This window comes from Salmo trutta, chromosome 14 (genome assembly GCF_901001165.1).
Source record: "Salmo trutta chromosome 14, fSalTru1.1, whole genome shotgun sequence".
In the NCBI taxonomy this organism is placed as follows: Eukaryota; Metazoa; Chordata; class Actinopteri; order Salmoniformes; family Salmonidae; genus Salmo; species Salmo trutta.
The window spans coordinates 46,761,631-46,783,713 of record NC_042970.1 but is presented as its reverse complement, the minus strand read 5'-3'; the positions used below and the strand labels follow the sequence as shown (position 1 = coordinate 46,783,713).

General features: G+C 42.5%; 1 protein-coding gene across 6 annotated transcripts in view; it reads left to right on the top strand.

Moving 5' to 3' along the window:
* The window catches only part of LOC115208268 (receptor-type tyrosine-protein phosphatase alpha), a 49,010-nt gene extending 38,276 nt beyond the window's left edge, over positions 1 to 10,734 (top strand). For 4 of the 6 annotated variants that reach the window (XM_029776202.1, XM_029776200.1, XM_029776201.1 and 1 more), the window contains exons 9-23: positions 4,342 to 4,432; positions 4,801 to 4,877; positions 5,309 to 5,345; positions 5,645 to 5,742; positions 6,043 to 6,198; positions 6,551 to 6,717; positions 6,934 to 7,069; positions 7,474 to 7,620; positions 7,958 to 8,051; positions 8,222 to 8,298; positions 8,619 to 8,753; positions 9,034 to 9,159; positions 9,354 to 9,505; positions 9,651 to 9,786; positions 10,533 to 10,734. In XM_029776202.1, coding sequence (XP_029632062.1) covers positions 4,342 to 4,432; positions 4,801 to 4,877; positions 5,309 to 5,345; positions 5,645 to 5,742; positions 6,043 to 6,198; positions 6,551 to 6,717; positions 6,934 to 7,069; positions 7,474 to 7,620; positions 7,958 to 8,051; positions 8,222 to 8,298; positions 8,619 to 8,753; positions 9,034 to 9,159; positions 9,354 to 9,505; positions 9,651 to 9,786; positions 10,533 to 10,607 — 1,704 coding nt within the window. In that variant the 3' untranslated portion in view covers positions 10,608 to 10,734. The remainder of the gene's footprint in view (positions 1 to 4,341; positions 4,433 to 4,800; positions 4,878 to 5,308; positions 5,346 to 5,644; positions 5,743 to 6,042; positions 6,199 to 6,550; positions 6,718 to 6,933; positions 7,070 to 7,473; positions 7,621 to 7,957; positions 8,052 to 8,221; positions 8,299 to 8,618; positions 8,754 to 9,033; positions 9,160 to 9,353; positions 9,506 to 9,650; positions 9,787 to 10,532) is intronic. The other 2 variants (XM_029776205.1, XM_029776203.1) reach the window with 2 other exon arrangements.
* The last annotated feature ends 11,349 nt before the right edge of the window (positions 10,735 to 22,083 follow it).

Sequence of the window (22,083 nt, the reverse complement as noted above, 5' to 3'; positions counted from 1 at the left end):
GCAGCCAACAAGTGCTCAGCATATGTGTGAACTCCTTCAAGACTGTTGGAAAAGCATTTCAGGTGAAGCTGGTTGAGAGAATGCCAAGAATGTGCAAAGCTGTCATAAAGGCAAAGGGTGGCTACTTTGAAGAATCTCAAATATAAAATATATTTTGTCTCGTTCAACCCTGTTTTTGGTTACATGATTCCGTATGTGTTATTTCATAGTTTTCATGTCTTCACTATTATTCTACAATGTAGAAAATAGTCAATTTAAAATGTTTTTAAAAAACCTTCATTGAGTAGGCGTGAACAAACTTTTGACTGGTACATTTACACACTAATGTACACACTAAAGGTCGACCGATTTTATGATTTTTCATCACCGATACCGATTATTGGAGGACCCCCCCCCCCCCCCAAAAAAAAGCCGATACCGATTAATCGGCCATTTCTTTTTTCATTTTTTTCATTTATTTGTAATGACAATTACAACTATACTGAATACAGTGAGGGGGGGGAAGTATTTGATCCCCTGCTGATTTTGTAAGTTTGCCCACTGACAAAGAAATTATCAGTCTATAATTTTAATGGTAGGTTTATTTGAACAGTGAGAGACAGAATAACAACAAAATAATCCAGAAAAACATGTCAAAAATGTTATAAAATGATTTGCATTTTATTGAGGGAAATAAGTATTTGACCCCTCTGCAAAACATGACTTAGTACTTGGTGGCAAAACCCTTGTTGGCAATCACAGAGGTCAGACGTTTCTTGTAGTTGGCCACCAGGTTTGCACACATCTCAGGAGGGATTTTGTCCCACTCCTCTTTGCAGATCTTCTCCAAGTCATTAAGGTTTCGAGGCTGACATTTGGCAACTCAAACCTTCAGCTCCCTCCACAGATTTTCTATGGGATTAAGGTCTGAAGACTGGCTAGGCCACTCCAAGACCTTAATGTGGTTCTTCTTGAGCCACTCCTTTGTTGCCTTGGCCATGTGTTTTGGGTCATTGTCATGCTGGAATACCCATCCACGACCCATTTTCAATGCCCTGGCTGAGGGAAGGAGGTTCTCACCCAAGATTTGACGGTATATGGCCACGTCCATTGTCCCTTTGATGCAGTGAAGTTGTCCTGTCCCCTTAGCAGAAAAACACCCCCAAAGCATAATATTTCCACCTCCCATGTTTGACTGTGGGGATGGTGTTCTTGGGGTCATAGGCAGCATTCCTCCTCCAAACATGGTGAGTTGAGTTGATGCCAAAGAGCTCCATTTTGGTCTCATCTGACCACAACACTTTCACCCAGTTGTCCTCTGAATCATTCAGATGTTCATTGGCAAACTTCAGACGGGCATGTATATGTGCTTTCTTGAGCAGGGGGACCTTGCGGGCGCTGCAGGATTTCAGTCTTTCACGGCGTAGTGTGTTACCAATTGTTTTCTTGGTGACTATGGTCCCAGCTGCCTTGAGATCATTGACAAGATCCTCACGTGTAGTTCTGGGCCGATTCCTCACCGTTCTCATGATCATTGCAACTCCACGAGGTGAGATCTTGCATGGAGCCCCAGGCCGAGGTAGATTGACAGTTCTTTTGTGTTTCTTCCATTTGCGAATAATCGCACCAACTGTTGTCACCTTCTCACCAAGCTGCTTGGCGATGGTCTTGTAGCCCATTCCAGCCTTGTGTAGGTCTACAATCTTGTCCCTGACATCCTTGGAGTGCTCTTTGGTCTTGGCAATGGTGGAGAGTTTGGAATCTGATTGATTGATTGCTTCTGTGGACAGGTGTCTTTTATACAGGTAACAAGGTGAGATTAGGAGGACTCCCTTTTAAGAGTGTGCTCCTAATCTCAGCTTGTTACCTATATAAAAGACACCTGGGAGCCAGAAATCTTTCTGATTGAGAGGGGGTCAAATACATATTTCCCTCATTAAAATGCAAATCAATTTATAACATTTTTGACATGTGTTTTTCTGGATTATTTTGTTGTTATTCTGTCTCTCACTGTTCAAATAAACCTACCATTAAAATTATAGACTGATCATTTCTTTGTCCGTGGGCAAATGTACAAAATCAGCAGGGGATCAAATACTTTTTTCCCTCACTGTATACACTTTTATTTTAATTTAATATAATACATCAATCAAATCAATTTAGCCTCAAATAAATAATGAAACATGTTCAATTTGGTTTAAATAATGCAAAAACAAAGTGTTGGAGAAGAAAGTAAAAGTGCAATATGCGCCATGTAAAAAAGCTAACGTTTAAGTTCCTTGCTCAGAACATGAGAACATATGAAAGCTGGTGGTTCATTTTAACATGAGTCTTCAATATTCCCAGGTAAGAAGTTTTAGGTTGAGGTTATTATAGGAATTATAGGACTATTTCTCTCTATACCATTTGTATTTCATATACCTTTGACTATTGGATGTTCTTATAGGCACTTTAGTATTGCCAGTGTAACAGTATAGCTTCCGTCCCTCTCCTCGCCCCTACCTGGGCTCGAACCAGGAACACATCGACAACAGCCACCCTCGAAGCATCGTTACCGATCGCTCCACAAAAGCCGCGGCCCTTGCAGAGCAAGGGAAACAACTCATCCAAGTCTCAGAGCGAGTGACGTTTGAAACGCTATTAGCGCGCACCCCGCTAACTAGCTAGCTATTTCACATCGGTTACACCAGCCTAATCTCGGGAGTTGATAGGCTTGAAGTCATAAACAGCGCAATGCTTCAAGCATTGCGAAGAGCTGCTGGCAAACGCACGAAAGTGCTGCTTGAATGAATGCTTACAATGCCTACCACCGCTCAGTTAGACTGCTATATCAAATCATAGACTTAATTATAACATAATAACACAGAAATACGAGCCTTAGGTCATTAATATGGTCAAATCCGGGGACTATCATTTCGAAACTATCACGTTTATTCTTTCAGTGAAATACGGAACCGTTCCGTATTTTATCTAACGGGTGGCATCCATAAGTCTAAATATTCCTGTTACATTGCACAACCTTCAATGTTATGTCATAATTACGTAAAATTCTGGCAAATTAGTTCGCAACGACCCAGGCGGCCCAAACTGTTGCATATACCCTGACTCTGTGTGCAATGAACGCAAGAGAAGTGACAATTTCCCTAGTTTAATATTGCCTGCTAACATGAATTTATTTTAGCTAAATATGCAGGTTTAAAAATATATACTTCTGTGTATTGATTTTAAGAAAGGCGTTTATGTTTATGGTTAGGTACATTCGTGCAACGATTATGCTTTTTTCGCGAAAGCGCTTTTGTTAAATCATCCCTCGTTTGGCGAAGTCTGCTGTCTTTGTTAGGAAGAAAGAGTCTTCACAGTTCGCAACGAGCCAGGCGGCCCAAACTGCTGCATATACCCTGACTCTGTTGCACAGAGCGCAAGAGAAGTGACACAATTTCCCTAGTTAAAAGAAATTCATGTTAGCAGGCAATATTAACTAAATATGCAGGTTTAAATATATATACTTGTGTATTGATTTTAAGAAAGTTGTTTTTTATGGGGTCTTGTTGATGTTATGGTTAGGTACACATTGGTGCAACGACAGTGCTTTATTCGCGAATGCGCTTGTTAAATCACCCGTTTGGCGAAGTAGGCTATGATTCAATGATAAATTAACAGGCACCGCATCGATTATATGCAACGCAGGACAAGCTAGATAAACTAGTAATATCATCAATCATGTGTTGTTAACTAGTGGTTATGTTAAGATTGATAGTTTTTTTATAAGAAAAGTTTAATGCTAGCTAGCACCTTACCTTGGTTCCTTGCTGCACTCGCATAACAGGTAGTCAGTCTGCCACGCAGTCTCCTCGTGAAGTGCAATGTGATTACATTCACGAGGAGACTGCCATGATCAGTGTCCAAAAATGCCGATTACCGATTGTTATGAAAACTTGAAATCGGCCCTAATTATTCGGCTATTCTGATTAATCGGTCGACCTCTAGTACACACACACGCCTTACACACATTAGTCATCTATGGCCCTGTCAGGACAATAGGCGGGTAGAACTTGCAACTAGAACGCTCTGCGTGTGACTAGCTTCTGATTGGGGTGGTATACTCCCCTCACAGAGCCTATAAGCTGTGTCCCAATAATACCTAATTCTGATTGGGGTGGTATACTCCCCTCACAGAGCCTATAAGCTGTGTCCCAATAATACCTCATTCCCGTAACTTCCTTTTCTTATTTGCTTTTTGTGGAATTGTAAAGAAGAATATCACTCTAGGGACACACCGATAGGTACATGCATTACTGGGCATTCATCTCAAATAAATGTTACCTGTCTGTGTGTCTGATGGCCCTCTGTCTGTGTGTCCAGGCGCTGCCGGTGTGCCCCATCCAGGCGTCGTGCGACGCGGCCTCTAAGGAGGAGAACAAGGAGAAGAACCGATACGTCAACATCCTGCCATGTGAGTCCCCAACGCAGAGCTAAAGCCTGATTCTGTTTAGAAATACCTAGCATGGCATAGAACTGCTTGTTACCTTATCCAAAAAAACATCCGTTGGAAATACAATGTCAACGTTGCGAACAAGAACGAATCGTAATTCAGGAAGTTGTATACAGCAACAGCTAGACCCGCCTAGTCTCTGTAAAAGTGCTAATTAGCAGCATCGAGCGGTGTTCTACAAAGTATGTTTTACTCTGGTGGATTTCTATTCCTTTGCTTCTATCGGTATGTATTTGACATTTGGCGCTATATGTAAATGTTACATGTAGCTCCTTTAAAACACAGGCTTGCCATTTGTCTAATCAAGGTTCTGTTTGTGGGCGTTTCAGATGACCACTCCAGGGTGCATCTGTCGTCTCTAGAGGGAGTTCCAGACTCTGACTTCATCAACGCGTCCTTCATCAACGTGAGTGACGCCGCAAGCCATGGATATCAATGACGAGCTGTGTTTGATGAGTTTTTATTGAGCTACCCCTTGGCCAGTTCTCCCTTGTCAGAGATGTCTTTTAACCTCTGTGAGACTCCCTGGATAAATAAAGTTTAAACAGATCGATAAAAGGTTGCGTTAGAATGGCGACTTATTCATCCCTCTTGCTCTCTCGCTGTCCCTCTGTGTCGCTCTCCTTTGCTCTCTCTCTTTTTATAAAAATACTATTTCATTTGTAGAAATAGTATGTGCGCATGAAGTTTTGAAACAACATCAATAAATCAGAAAGTAGAGAAACACGGACGAGACATCAGAACTTTACTTAACGATGCAAGACATGGTATTTAAATGGATTCAGCTTTCAAACAAAACGCTTTTCTAACCCTTTTCTGCCTTCCTCTTGTTGTCAGGGTTACCAAGAGAAGAACAAGTTCATTGCAGCTCAAGGTAAGGTGGCTATTCTAGCCGCTGGGATAGGCTCATGTAATGCACCCTATTCCCAATTTAGTGCACTACGTTTGCACCAGAGTCCTTGCATCCTATTCACTACGTAGTGCACTAAATGGGGAATAGTGTTCCATATGGGACGCAGGCCCGGATTCCAGCGGCTATCTCTCGGTTCCATTCAATTTGATGAGCTTTATTGGCATCGTAATATGACGACATATTACATTGCCAAAGAAAACGTACAGGATTGTATTTAATCAGTGGTGATAATATACAGTGGATGAAAATGTCTCTCTCAGGGCCAAAGGAGGAGACGGTAAATGACTTCTGGAGAATGATCTGGGAACAGAACACAGCCACCATCGTGATGGTGACCAACCTGAAGGAGAGAAAAGAGGTAGGGGAGGAGGAGGAGGAGGAGAAAGAGGGGGTGGGGTGAAAACTGGGGTGTGTTCAGGAAGGTGAAACGTTCAGAACGTTGCCTATTTTAACAGTTAAAGGCATTGATAATATATGTTCTAAGAAATGTATATCGATCTGAACCGTTCTGTAACCTTGCACCCTCCTGAAAAGACCCCGGCTAGGTCTTTCTTAGTAGAGGCTATATGAAGATGATGGGGTATGTTCAGCATGTCAAATTTCCAATGTGAACGTATGAGTGTACGACTATGAGTGTTTGTTTCTTTTCATTTGAAAGAAATCCATACAGCGGCAATCTCTCTGTGTGTCTCAGTGTAAGTGTGCCCAGTACTGGCCGGACCAGGGCTGCTGGACCTATGGCAACATCCGAGTCTCTGTGGAAGACATGATGGTGCTGGTGGACTACACCATCCGCAAGTTCTGCATCCAACAGGTAACCCTGGCGTTCCCCCCCTCTTTTCTTCTCTCCTCCTCCAGTCTTTTCTTCTCTCCTCTCCCCTCTGTATCCACAGGTACGCTTCTCCCTCCCTCGTTTATCCTCTTTTCTCCTGGCTCCTCTCACCACACCATCTATCAAACCCATGCCCTACAGACACCAAGCATTCTCTAATGAACAACACTCTTAGCAGGCCTCTACGTGTTTGGTACGCTGATGGCAAAGTTTATGTGAAAATGTGAGAGGTGAAAAAGGTTAAGGTGAAAATAGCACTAAGCTTGAATGATATTCCAAAACAGTCATACTAATGGTGTCTCTGTCTCTGCCACCCCCCCCTCTCTCTCTCTAGGTGGGGGATGTGGGGGGTAAGAAGCCCCAGCGGCTGGTGACCCAGTTCCACTTCACCAGCTGGCCAGACTTTGGCGTTCCCTTCACACCCATTGGCATGCTAAAGTTCCTCAAGAAGGTCAAGACCTGCAACCCCCAGTACTCCGGCCCCATCGTGGTCCACTGCAGGTCAGTGTGTGTGTGTGTGTGTGCGCACGTGTCTTATTGGTGGCAGCGGAGGTGGTTCGCTGATGCCTAGATGCCAAGCTAATGTCTAGGTTTAAGCTTAATGGGCTAACATGACCCAGGTTCAGTCACACAATACGAAGTAGCTTTCTGTGTATGTTAGTTTCTGACTCACGCTCTCTCTCTCTTTCTACCTGTGTGTGTCGGACTGTGTATCAGTGCGGGGGTGGGGAGGACAGGTACCTTCATAGTGATAGACGCCATGTTGGATATGATGAACACCGAGAGGAAGGTGGACGTCTTTGGCTTCGTCACGCGCATCAGAGCCCAGCGCTGCCAAATGGTCCAAACAGACGTACGTTGTAATGACCACAGCATTACCCAGACTGCAATAAGATCACAACATAACATTATTAGTCTGACTTGAATAAGACCACAATGTTACCCTGACTTGAACAAGACCCCACAACATTATCCTGACTTGAACAAGACCCCACAACATTACCCTGACTTGAACAAGACCACAACGTTACCCTGACTTGAATAAACACCACACACTCACAGCATTATAATGTATGAATTATATAAACAAGTTTCCACTCAAGTCTCAAATTGGGAGCTTTGAGTGTGTGGGTATTACCTGTTCATATTGTGTTCTCTTCTGACACCTCTTGTAGATGTATAATATGAGCATCGCAAGTATACTAAAAGTCTATAAGGATTTCGCTCTCTCTTCCCTCTCTCTCTACTTCCCCACAGATGCAATACGTGTTCATCTTCCAGGCCATGCTGGAGCACTACCTGTACGGAGACACAGAGCTGGAGGTGACCTCCCTGGAGTCCCACCTGGCCAAGCTCTACGCCCCCTCCACCGCCGGCTGTGGGGGCATGGAAGCAGAGTTCAAGGTGATTTTGTTTGTCAGGTGTAATGGAATAGTCCCAAAAGTGCAAAGTCAAGCTAAATCAAGCGCACCTCAACTACAAGTGTTTAAAGGGATTTGACCATAGCACATCTGTTTGACTCAAATGGAAGAAAATTGATGGAAGGACTACCTGAACATGTCCAATAGGAAATGGTCGTTTTTGTTTGATGTTGCAAAATGTTTTGCTACGGTATGCACTAATGAATATGATTCAGGTTTAAACTGTTGAAGTGACAGTTGTCTTGAGAGCATTTTTCCCACCTGGGTAATTTTTGTTGTGTCTCTGAATGCTAAGCCTGTGGTTTTGTCTCCCCACACAGAAGCTGACCTCCATCAAGATCCAGAACGACAAGATGAGGACGGGCAACCTGCCGGCAAACATGAAGAAGAACCGAGTTCTCCAGATCATCCCATGTGAGTTGACGGCTTCTACTGTTCCAGATACCTCGCCTGAGACCTGAAGACTTGTGTTAGCTCCCCGAGCTAATGCCTAGGCTTTAGCGTAGCAGATTACCGCAGTCTAATGTTAAGAAAGTCGGTCACAGAACTCCGTGCAATGTAACCTGTTTGTGGGTGTCTTGTAGATGAGTTCAACAGAGTGATCATTCCAGTCAAGAGAGGGGAGGAGAGCACGGATTATGTCAACGCTTCCTTCATTGATGTGAGTAGACAGTCGCACTGCGTTATGGGTTTTGATGGTTTTTAAAATTAGACAAATTAACAGAACTTTAGCGCCAATACAAGTAACTATTCACATGTAGGTTGAGTGTAAGGATAAGCCTGTCTTGAAATGATTGTGGAGGTAGAGAACCTTGGTGTGAGTCTGGGAAGGTTACACAACTGATAAAGGCCGAAATGGCTCCTACAATGGTTGTTGTGGAGGGGTGTGTGTGTGTGTGTGTGTGTGTGTGTGTGTGTGTGTGTGTGTGTGTGTGTGTGTGTGGTTTCATGTGTCTAAGTTGACCTGTGTGTCTGTTCCAGGGCTACCGTCAGAAGGACTCGTACATGGCCAGTCAGGGCCCGCTGCAGCACACCATCGAAGACTTCTGGAGGATGATCTGGGAGTGGAGGAGCTGCTCCATAGTCATGCTCACTGAGCTGGAGGAGAGAGGACAGGTACGGAGGGATGGAGAGATGGACCTTTTACTCAGCCCAGTCATACCATGCCAGAAGTAGAGAAAACAATGATTGGAAGGGGAAAGTCCTCTTATTGGTCCGTTTCCCGGTTCTGTCTTGTGATTAGAGGATCGGTCTCTGCTAGTTTAACTACTTCCTGGAGCTGAATGCACAGTGCCATGAGCCTGGGAAATGACTGAGCTTCACCTACTTTGTCTCTTTTTCTCCGTCTCCGTCTCGCTCTCTCCCGCTCTCTCCATCCCCCGCTGTCTTTCTGTAGGAAAAGTGTGCTCAATATTGGCCCAGTGACGGGGTGATGGTGTGTGGTGACCTCTCCATCGAGCTGAAGAGGGAGGAGGAGAGTGAGAGCTACACTGTTAGAGACCTCCTGGTCACCAACAACCGGGTGAGGACAGAGGCCGCCCCGGGGAAAAAAAACAAAAAAACTCCAGTCAACACAACCCATTCAAAACACCATCTGCACACACACCCTAACCAAGGTCAACTAGATTTGAATTCAGTCACGTCTGTGTGTCTTCAGAGTGTGGGTGTGTCTCCCTTGCGCTCTCTCTCTTACTCACGCGCTCTCTTTCTCTTTAGGAGAACAAGGCTCGTGCGGTGAGACAGTTCCATTTTCATGGCTGGCCAGAGGTGGGAATCCCCAGCGACGGGAAGGGGATGATCAACATCATCGCTGCGGTCCAGAAGCAGCAGCAACAATCTGGCAACCACCCCATCACTGTCCACTGCAGGTAACCTTCACCTAACGTTTTAACAATGTTCTTTACAGAAATGTGTAACCTAACATCCAACTCTGTAGCGTTTGCCATTTATTCTATTTTGTGGGTGCGTGCGCGTGCGTCTAACCTTGGTTTATCTCTGTGTGTGTGTTGTCAGTGCGGGCGCGGGGCGGACGGGGACCTTCTGTGCCCTGAGCACGGTCCTGGAGCGGGTGAAGGCTGAGGCCATCCTGGATGTCTTTCAGACCGTCAAGAGCCTCCGGCTGCAGAGGCCCCACATGGTGCAGACACTGGTGAGGACACACTATGGGCATAGTTTTCATCACCCAAAAAGAGAGAAACAAAATATATACTGTAAAGCGCATTATAATCTGCTGCGCTATGTAATTATACACCTTTCTTTAATGATGTACTTTTTTCAATGTGTTTGGCCAACTGTTCAATGCACGTGATGCATGTGACGTAATTAGGAGTTGCAAGCTTAGGAACTCGCATTCAGTAATATGCCTTCCCTGTCTTTTTATTGTTATGGTTAACTCACGGCCAAAATCATCGTGCTAAATGTCACCTTATGTGGAAAGTATTGTGAAAATGGTGCTGCTTAGTGTCTAGCATACCATGTTTGTTGTCAACGACAACATGTAAACACAGGTAAGCTGAGCTTAAACTCCTCAACGAGCTCTTGGCTCACCTAGTCAGAAACTCTGTCCTCATTTATTTTTCCTCCATTTCTTTTAATAGGTGATCATCACCAAATGAGACATTGTGGGTGCCTGAGTTAATTTACTTTTGAGTCATTTAGCAGACGTTAAGTGCCTTGCTCAAGGGCAAATCGGCAAATTTTTCAGTTACTGGCCCAATGCTCTTAACCGCTTGGCTACCTGCCGCCCTTTTCTTTGCTGTTTTTAGACGGCATTGGAATCAACTTTTTCGTCGACTTCAATGACTTTTGCAATTCAGTTTGTGCAAATGAATTGATCTTGGTTGTATGCTTTACATTTTGTACTCATCATTCTGATGTTCTCTCTCTCGTGTTTAGGAGCAGTATGAGTTCTGCTACAAAGTGGTCCAGGAGTATATCGATGCCTTTTCTGACTACGCCAACTTCAAGTAGGGACCCACACAGGGGACGGACATCCATACACAGTCATAAACACACACCAAACCCACACGTACCAGACGGAAAGAAACAAACTGTTCACGGCTTAGATGACTGGGCAGCCTGCGTGCACAGAGGAAAAGGGAATGGAAGTTTTGTGACGGAGCCAAGTGCAGCGCTGCAGTGTACCGGAGGGAGTGAATGTCAGAGATGCCTTCTTGAATATTTTGTAATATTGAGCTTGTTAATACGGCCCCTTGTCCCTATCCCCCCACATCCAGACACTCCCCAATCCACCCAATGTACATATACCATACTTACCCTGTCACATTTGGGGGATTTGTTTTTAGGTAAAGTTTAAGTTTGGCTGCATTTTTAGGGTGACATAATGTGTTTTATGGGTATGTGTGTGTATATATACCGTGGCTGTCAAAAGTTTGGACACACTTACTCATTCAAGGGTTTTTCTTTATTTGTACTATTTTCTACATTGTAGAATAATAGTGAAGACACAAACTATGAAGTAACACATGAAATCATGTAGTAGCCAAAAAAGTGTTAAACAAATCAAAATATACGGTATATTTTAGATTCTTCAAAGTAGCCATCCATTGCCTTGATGACAGCTTTGCAAACGCTTGGTGTTGTCTCAACCAGCTTAACCTGGAATGCTTTTCCAACAGTCTTGAAGGAGTTCCCACATATGCTGAGCACTTGTCATAGTTTTGATGTCTTCACTATTATTCTACAATGTAGAAAATAGTAAAAATCAAGAAAAACCCTTGAATGAGTAGGTGTGTCTGAACTTTTGACTGGTACTGTATATAGATCGTACTCTTTAGAGGTGTATGTCAAATCGAGAGTCGAGGAAATGGTGTTTGGGTTTTCTTTGTGTTCTCTTGTTTTTTTTGCGTTTGAGTGACTTGAGACTTGCGTTGTTGATGGCTTTATCTGATTCAGGCTGAAGCTAAAAGCTGATAGATCTTCCTTAGAGGAATGGATTTACACAGCCAATCAGAATTCCTCTGTACGTATGCGCGCACACACACACACACACACACACACACACACACACACACACACACACACAAACACGTTACAGCTGGCCAGGAGCACTTCCAGAATTGGCCTAGCCAATCACATAATCTAAACTCTTTCCACTAGTTTTCCTTTGAGTTCACAGTTCACACAGAGGTCAAGGAGCCATGGCATTAGCTAAACCCACCGTTACACAAGAGCATAGCACCACAGAGCCAATGATTTCTCAGGGCACAAACACACTGTGTATGCGTGTCTTTAAAAGGGAGCCGTGTGCCAAACAGTCTCTTCAGATGAAGGGTGAAGTTGCACCTAGACGCTGTTCTTGGGTCAGTTTTGCGTTTCCCCCATTCATAGTTAAGCATAGGATTTGGGGAGGGCGAGCTGATCCCAGATCTAAACCTAGGGGCCACTTTTCCTCCCAGGAGCGTCTCCATCTGCGAGGCAGGCCTAGGCCGTCGCAAGCCACATCTCTCACACACAGTCCAAGACATTGTGGCTTTGCTGCGTTTGTGTTCAAGGACATAGAAAACAATGTAGTTTAGGTGTACCTGCACATGCTTGCCGTCACAGTGGATTCTGTGTGTGTAGAACGTTTATGGAATTTGAAGTTGCCCATACCGAAAATAAATCGAATATCAAACGTTGAAGATTTGGCCAACAATGTATTCAAAATAGCCTATGTATGAGGCCCAAATGTTGCCATAATACAATGATTATTTCAGTATTTCCATTTAGAAAACTACATAGATTAGGGGTCAAATAAAGTAACCATACAATTACTGTGCATTTCCTATCATTTTGTAATGTGATGGAAATTCTCATGTATTCATAATTTTAATTGCTTACAATTAGAATGGGGGAAGACATTTCCTATCTATTATTTACGTATCATTCCATTTACTTGTACTCCATTGCAGATATTTATTTTCGGTATAGGTTGTTTGAGAAGGTGGCGTCAAAATGTGAAGACATCCCTCTCTGTTTTTCAACTGGGGCCTGTTCAGGATGATGACATGTTACAGAATGTTCCGATAGAAATGTGTCGCGCAGAACGTATTTGATTGTTTGTCATATGTAATAGAGATGTGTCGGCTCTATTCAATATATTTCTATCTGCAACATTTAGAACGTTTCACCATCTGTTGTGGCACCTCAGTAGTGTGCTGTTAGTGTTTTTATGACTAATACTGAGCAATGTTTTATACTTTAATGCTGTTGCTTTGATACTCCCACCCCAAATGATTGCATTGTTACTTTTATTGTTGAAACGTGTGACATGGAATGTTTGCAGTGATTTTTTATTTTATTTTTTATTTTCAAAATGGCTACCTACAAGGGCAGCTTGGCTAGAAACACACGCTCTGGGTTTGTGGATGAGGCCGCCGTCTTTAGTTTCGATTGTAATGAAATATAAATGATGTCAATTAGCTAGCAACAAGGTCGAGGTCAATTCCATCTCATCTCAGTCAACTCAGGAAATGACTTGAAATTGCCAGTTGTTGGGGGGGGTTTTCCCGTACAGGTTCTCTCAATGTACGAATAGAATTTCAATTCGTCTACTTAGTTGGTTGAGTGCAAATGGAATTGTCCCTGGTCCATTAGCCAATCACAGCTACCAATTGGCCCCAAAGGATTGTAGTAAACAGTAATAGTGTGTAGGGTGCAGGTCGTATGATTCCCACCCCCTTCCCATGAACCAAGGTGTCAACCCCGGTATGAGTAAATGGGGTGTGACCGACATGGTTTTTTTTAGCTGTGGTCAGGGATTATTGGTCAACTGTGAGAGCTGCCGGTTTGATCCTAGTTCCTCCATTGGTCTGTGGCGTTGACAGGTATGCTAGAGAGCCATGAAGCTCTGCCAAGCCTAGTCGATACCAAACTCATTCTGCAGATGGCTCTATTTGTCCCGTCATAGAGGTTCAGCATTGTTTTTGTCATTAGGACAGCCAGCAGTGTGTAGACAAACGCTTTCACCGCGCACAACCCCCCACTGTTCAGGAGTTGGTATAGATCGCTTTGACTTCTCCCTTTTTTTTAATATATTTTTTATAGAGCAGAAAGGAAGGAGCACAATCCAACTCTGTCAATGTGCTCGCGTCATTGAATTAGAGTCCCTAAAAATTCTGCACAAAAAAAAAACGCACCATTATTGAGAAATTGTTGAGTTATTGTTGATTTGTTCAAAAAGCTTGTGCTAGTTGCACCAAAAAAAAAAAAAGCCCTTGAAATGACTGAACCAATGATACAATGGCCAGATGGGTAACATGGCCCTTAGATTAGGAAATTACTTGATGTCAACTAGGGTTGCAATTGTTGTTTTATTATCCTGTTTTGAAGAATTCCAGTTTGGAGGATTACCTTGCTGCTTATTCCCTTCTGATTCCAGAAATCCTCCAAGACTTTTTTTTTTTTTTTTTTTTTTAGAACATTTGAGGAATTTTGCAACCCTAATGTCAACATTGGAGAGGCCTTATAAAAGCCTCTGGTTACGGCCTCTAGTTAGGCCTCTAGTTCCGACTGGGAAACCTAGGTTAAACCATGGGACATAAATAGCTAGGTAGAGATCTTCAAACTGGATGTCTCATTTGGACCAGTCACTTAAACTGTCATTGTCATTTCAGACCACATTTTACCCAAGTGCCCATGGGTTACAATTGGTTACCTTTTTGTTTTACTTCATGGATGTTTTGGGTGTGTTGGAGCTTTGTAATCATCAGGGGTGGGTGTTTGTGTGCTCGACGAGGAGGGAGGGTTTTACTCTTTTGAGCCAGAAAGTTAGCGGTTTCTATCCACCTTGCTTCCGTGCTATGGCTCTGTCTGTCATTGGCTGTGTCTGAATGCTTAGCCAAATGTAATAATCCCCTTTTCCCAATGACGTTGTGCCAACACCCAACCCTGTTGACTTTAAAGCTTCACTCTAGAAAGTGCCTCACAGGTTGATTTTTATATGGTAAATGTTCACTGCACCTTTCCCTCAGTGAGTTGGTTGAGTGTTGGTGTATAGAAGCTTGGTAAACAAGTATCACCTTACAGATTAGTACATATATTTGCCCCCTTCCCACTATCTCTGAGCCATCGTATAGAACTTTGTCGACAAAGCACCTGTGTACAAAGCCCGAGCTGCCTCTTGGCTTTGTAACTCTGAGACCAAGATCAGGGCCTTTTTATTCTTCTGTTCATGCTCCACCAGCTTCGAGCTGACAAGGTAAAAATCTGTCGCTCTGTCCCGGAGCAAGGCAGTTAACCCGCTGTTCCCCGGGCGCCAAAGACGTGGATGTCGATTTTAAGGCAGCCCTCCACACCTCTCTGATTGAGAAGAGTTGGGTTAAATGCGGAAGGCCCATTTCAGTTGAATACATTTAGTTGGACAACTGACTAGGTATCCCCCTTTCCATTTCATGCTGTAACGCCGGGTTCCATTCCAATTCAAACCCATTCCATTGTTTTGTGTTCCAGCTATGTCTTCACTCCATTTCACTGAAGTGCTGGACCTTTGACTATTCCTTCTTTATGGCCCCTCGTTGAGTCCTCCACCTAACCAAATATAGTTGGTACAATACATTGCCCTGAGTTACTGCAATCACAAAGACATAGTTTACTGGTTATTACAGAGGACAGCCTAGCGTGTTCCATACCCCTGCTAGCTGCAGATTGAAATGTGGCGTAATGCCCCGGTAGAGCATTTTGAATATCCCTGTCTGAGTAACAGGGCGCAACTTTCTCCAGAGACAGTGAACGATAGCTAAACAGACTGGAGGAGTGGGACTTCATATGGTTCAACCAGTCTCTCCCACCCCTAAACCTGTCTCTCCTCTGAGCCCATTTAGCTGTCCCTTTTGAGACGCCCAAAGTTGTCTCGCTCTTTCTCTTAACTCCTATCCTCTCTTTCTCCTTCCGCCGCCTTCTCGTTCTCTTTTCCCTTTGGGCCGGTTTTGTCTCCCTTATAACCGGTCACTGTCCCACTCCCTTCTGTACATAATGTAGGGTTATTTATATTTCATTCCTGTCTGCTGCCTTGCTTTTTATTTTCTCATTTTTTTTAAGAATCTATATTAAAACTGTACTGGGACCATTTTTGAAATGTATTTGATGTTTTTTGTTTTGGCTATTTTTCATTTGTATTATTATTGTCTTAATCATTTTTAATTTGCGTTTCATTTTATAGTGTTTTGTTATTCAAAAATTTGAATATATGTATATATAATTATATATATGATAAAATTATATATAATTATATAATGCCAAATGGCCTTTCAAAGCAAGATACTGTTCAAACCTAAATAAAGTGCTTGAGATTGTTTATTGAATACACAGCATTATCTGGTGCTGTCTGCAATAGTTACTGATATAACTGTAGTAACAATAGTTACTGCAGTTCAGTGGTCATTTCAGTTAAGTGTGTGTGTGTGTGTGTGTGTGTGTGTGTGTGTGTGTGTGCATATATAGCATAGGAGACCCTGTCTCAAAGATAATTCGTAAACATCCAAATAACTTCACAGATCTTCATTGTAAAGGGTTTAAACACGGTTTCCTATGCTTTTTCAATGAATCATAAACAATTAATGAACATGCACCTCTGGAACGGTCATTAAGCTTACAGAGGGTAGGCAATTAAGGTCACAGTTATGAAAACTTAGGACACTAAAGAGGCCTTTCTACTGACTCTGAAAAACACCAAAAGAAAGATGCCCAGGGTCCCTGCTCATCTGTGTGAACGTGCCCTTAGGCATGCTGCAAGGAGGCATGAGGACTGCAGATGTGGCCAGGGCAATAAATTGCAACATCCGTACTGTGAGACGCCTAAAACGGCGCTACAGGGAGACAGGACAGACAGCTGATTGTCCTCGCAGTGGCAGATCACGTGTAACAATACCTGCACAGGATCGGTACATTCAAACATCACACCTGCGGGACAGGTACAGGATGGCAACAACAACTACCCGAGTTACACCAGGAACGCACACTCCCTCCATCAGTGCTCAGACTGTCCGCAATAGGCTGAGAGAGGCTGGACTGAGGGCTTGTAGGCCTGTTGTGAGGTAGGTCCTCACCAGACATCACCGGCACCAACGTCGCCTGTTGGATCGGAAGGTGAGGGCTAGGGCCATTCCTCCCCAGAAATGTCCGGGGATTTGCAGGTGCCTTGGTGGAAGAGTGGGGTAACATCTCAGAGCAAGAACTGGCAAATCTGGTGCAGTTCATGAGGAGATGCATTGCCGTACTTAGTATCTGGTGTGGCCACCAGCTGAATTAACTGTTACTTTTGTATTTGACCCCCCCCCCCCCCCTTTTCAGGGACACATTATTCCAATTCTGTTAGTCACATGTCTGTGGAACTTGTTCAGTTTGTCTCAGTTGTTGAATCTGATTTTCTCATAAATATTTACACACGTTAAGTTTGCTGATAATAAACGCAGTTGACAGTGAGAGGAAGTGTCTTTTTTTTACTGAGTTTACATATGTGCGTGTAATATAAAGTTGAAGTCAGAAGTTTACATACACTTAGGTGGGAGTCATTAAAACTTGTTTTTCAACCACTCCACAAATTTCATGTTAACAAACTATAGTTTTGGCAAGTCGGATAGGACAATTGTTTACAGACAGATTATTTCACTTATAATTCACTGTATCAGAAGTTTATATACACTAAGTTGATTGTACCTTTAAACAGCTTGGAAAATTCCAGCCAAGACTTCAGAAAAAAATTGTAGACCTCCACAAGTCTGGTTCATCCTTGGGAGCAATTTCCAAACGCCTGAAGGTACCACATTCATCTGTACAAACAGTAGTACGCAAATATAAACATCATGGGACCACGCAGCCATCATGCCGCTCAGGAAGGAGACGCGGTCTGTCTCCTAGAGATGAACGTACTTTGGTGTGAAAAGTGCAAATCAATCCCAGAACAACAGCAAAGGACCTTGTCAAGATGCTGTAGGAAACAGGTACAAAAGTATATATAATTACAGTAAAACAAGTCCTATATCAACATAACCTGAAAGGCCGCTCAGCAAGGAAGAAGCCACTGGTCCAAAACCGCCATAAAAAAGCCAGACTACGATTTGCAATTTCACATGGGGACAAAGATCGTACTTTTTGGAGAAATGTCCTCTGGTCTGATGAAACAAAAATAGAACTGTTTGGCCATAATGACCATCGTTATGTTAGGAGGAAAAAGCCGAAGAACGCCATCTCAACCGTGAAGCACGGGGGTGGCAGCATCATGTTGTGGGGGTGCTTTGCTGCAGGAGGGACTGATGCACTTCACAAAATAGATGGCATCATGAGGCAGGAAAATTATGTGGACATATTGAAGCAACATCTCAAGACATCAGTCAGGAAGTTAAAGCTTGGTCGCAAATGGGTCTTCCAAATGGACAATGACCCCAAGCATACTTCCAAAGTTGTGGCAAAATGGCTTAAGGACAAAGTCAAGGTATTGGAGTAGCCATCACAAAGCCGTGACCTCAATCCTATAGAAAATTTGTGTGCAGAACTGAAAAGCGGCTGCGAGCAATTAAGCCTCCAAACCTGACTCCCTTACACCAGCTCTGTCAGAAGGAATGGGCCAAAATTCACCCAACTTATTGTGGGAAGCTTGTAGAAGGCTACCTGACATGTTTGACCCAAGTTAAGCAATTTGAAGGCAATGCTACCAAATACTAATACTAATTCTGACCCACTGGGAATGTGATAAAAGCTGAAATAAATAATTCTCTCTACTATTATTCTAACATTTCACATTCTTAAAATAAAGTGGTGATCCTAACTGACCTAAGACAGTGAATTTTTACTAGGATTAAATGTCAGGAATTGTGAAAACGGAGTTTAAATGTATTTGGCTAAGGTGTATGTAAACTTCCGACTTCAACTGTGTGTGTGTGTGTGTGTGTGTGTGTGTGTGTGTGTGTGTGTGTGTGTGTGTGTGTGTATATATATATATGTGTATATATATATATATAAAAAATTCAATGTTATGAATATTGCTAGCAACAACAGAAGAAACTACATTTTAATTTTTACATTTTAATAACATACTTTCAGTAGAAAAGGGGAATATCTTCTTTCTAACGATGTCAACTTTATTTCTCAACTCCTAATAGAGTAAATTACACTAATCGAAACCAATTACACTCACTGGAGTATCTGACATAGGCTTTGAAAAAGCACCTGCGAATACCAGTCACAAGTGCCGCTGGCTGCTGGCAAGCTTTCTTGACTTGGACATTCATTTTTGCCAACACAATGCTAACCTTTGTTTAAACAGCAGCTACAGTATTAGCGAACGTGTTTGGAGTTACTTTTCTATCTAATAGGCTATGGTACAGTTGACACTTCTTCCAATTATAATGGGGGGGAGGTCAAAATAATGCAAAACTATATACCAAGTCTATTCCATATAAAATGTTGGTTACCTGTCCTTGCCATTTATTTTTCAGCAGAGAGAAGACGTGGGGAAAAAAACATGTTGCTGACTTGCCTAGTTAAATAAAGGTCAAATAAATAATATAAAATAAAAACATTATGGGGGACGCTGGTTTGCCTGGGCAAGAAAACATTGAAGACCTCTCTTTTAATCCATATCCAAATAATACATTATCTAAATTATACAGCTTTTCGTAAGAACTTGATTGAGGCTACTCATGCAAGGATATGGATATCTGGACCTGGAAGGCCACTGTGTGTAGGCTTTTATTCACTAACACACCTAATCCAACTTACCATGTTCTATTCCACGGGTGGGCAAACAAACAAACTCATTATACCCTACTTTAAAATGACTGAAACCAAACTGAAACTATAGAATTGATATTGGACTTACATTCATAGAGATCCTTGACTGTGTCCAGCTCGCTAATAATCACCAAAATGAAAGCTAGAAAGCCAGGGAGTATCGAAATTTCCACAAATGATATATTTTTTTTGCAAATTTCAGCGGTGAGGAAATATAACCAATTTTCAGTGCAGCCCTCCAGACCTCGTTGTGGCCCCCAGGACAAAATGAGTTTGACGTCCCTAGTCTAATAAGGATCAGGTCCCTCCTGTTATTCATTATGGTTTAAAAGGCTAAACTGATCCTAGATCAACTGATCATACATTCTACTCTAACATGTTTTGAGAATACGGGCCCAGGTTCTCCGGTTCCGTTGGCGCATCTCAGAAAGGTTTGGCGGACAAGGCGATGTCTCCTTGGTGACTCATGCAGCGCTCTGTCATCATGTCCTTCTGCTTCCTGCTCTCCCTTCGCGCTGGCAGCACTGTGTCAGTCAGCAGATAAAGTATTTCTGTCTAAGTCAACAGAGAGACGACACTGTCAAACAACTGCCTGACAGGAACTCCCCCTATGCATTTTAAACATGAAAATTAGCCACTCTCCAATTGATACCCCTTCCCCCAAGCAAAAAGGCCTGTCAGACCGGAAATGAGAATGATGGTGGCGGCTGGTATGTTTGATCGTGCTCGTGTTTGCTCGTCTGGTGTCCCCATGGTCACTGTGTCCTGGCGGTCACTCCAGTGTGATGGAGGCCATGTGACAGGCCATGGCACCACTTTAAGCATGGGCAAATACAGAGGAAATGGGATTTGGCCTAGGTCAGTGATCCTCAACCCCTGGACTTGAGGACTTGAGACCAACACTGATCCCTGGGATGTTGTTGACTGGTCCCACATACTGTTAGCTAAATGACACCAATTTGGTCAGTTCTCAAGTGATAGTTGTACTTGTCAGTGGCAATTTTAGCATGTAAATCTTGGTGGGGCAAAACAAAAAAAAGTGGGATGCATGCCAGCAAAGCCACTACACAACACAACACCAAACAATACATTAATTGCACTATACCGGTGACAAACGGTGCCTACAAACTGTTAGGGCCTACATAAAGCTGTCCCAACAGCAGAATCCCAACAGCAGTACCAACACCTTACCAGTGTTACACCTGGCTATTAGCGGAGCCTTGTCTGGCAATGAAACAGTTCATTCAGCCTCATTTACTGCCTTTTAAAAAAACATAGCTGATATGGCTGACTTGCTTAAACAAATGTGGTTTCTACTGGCAATTGAGATGTACAAAAAGGGACGACAAGCAGATAAGATTCTATTGATTAAGACATTAATGAGCGAGCTAGGACGGACGTAGTCAATTTAACTATTTGTTCAGCACTTTTGAAATGTACAGCGACAGAATTCAGAACATGGGCTGTTCTTACAGTGTTCTCCCTGTACACCAAGTCAGAACCGTAGGATAAATAAAGAGGGCATATAAGCATACAATGAAAGCTCTTACAATATTCAATGATTACATTTCTCAAAAACAGGTTAAAGGCTACATGTGCACCACCAAGTCAGAACACTAGGCAAAATTAAGAGGTGAAAACAGACCAAATTATTAGGGTTAGGCACATGGGCTACTAAGCTTTTAAAATTATAAACTTGGAACAGCTAACACAACGTGCCACTGGAACACAGGAGGGATGGTTGCTGATAATGGGCCTCTGTACGCCTATATTGATATTCCTTTAAAAATCAGCAGTTTCCAGCTACAATAGTAATTTACAACATTAACAATGTCTACACTGTATTTCTGATCAATTTGATGTTATTTTAATGGACAAAAAATTAGCTTTTCTTTCAAAAACAAGGACATTTCTAAGTGACCCCAAACTTTTGAACGGCAGTGTATGTGTATATACTGTAGGGTGAGTATCGGTAAAATGGGACACTTTCTGAAAATGTGTTTTCTGGAACACCTTACAGAACCACCCCATTGTCTCAACCCCCAACATGATACCATTCTAAATATCTTAAGAACTCTACACTATGCAAAAGAGCAAAGAAAGAAATGTTAAACACAGGATGGATGACTCTTCTACAAACGCAAATTGTGCTGAGACCACATTTTTTACGTTGATACTGTCAAATTGGGACACCTTGATTGGCAAAGTGGGACACTTAATTCTTTATTGTGAAGGATAAATTAGAGCCTATATGAGTAATTTCAATATTTTTGTGATAAACTTCAATTATTCATACAAACATTCTATGTATTTTTGTGGGACATTAAGAATGATCATTTATTATTGTTATTATTATTATTATTATCATCATACTTGATTATAATTATATGATGTAGCCTATATGTAAATGTATAGACTATAAATAAAATAAAATGAACTTAATCTCGGCCTATCAGCTCAACATTCCAAACACTACACTACACACTACACACTACAATGGACATTTTGTAGAATGAAACCAGAAAGACCTTATCCCTCATCAATTTCAATGACTTTTATTGTCACCAGAGTCAAATCCAGCAAAAAAAACTTTTTGTACCTGTATGGTTATGAATATACAGTAGTTAGCTAGGAGTTTTTATGTGGGTTAGGTTATATCTTCCTAAGTAAAATGCAGCTATGCAAGCTTTTTCTAGCAAGCTAGCTGATAGCAGAT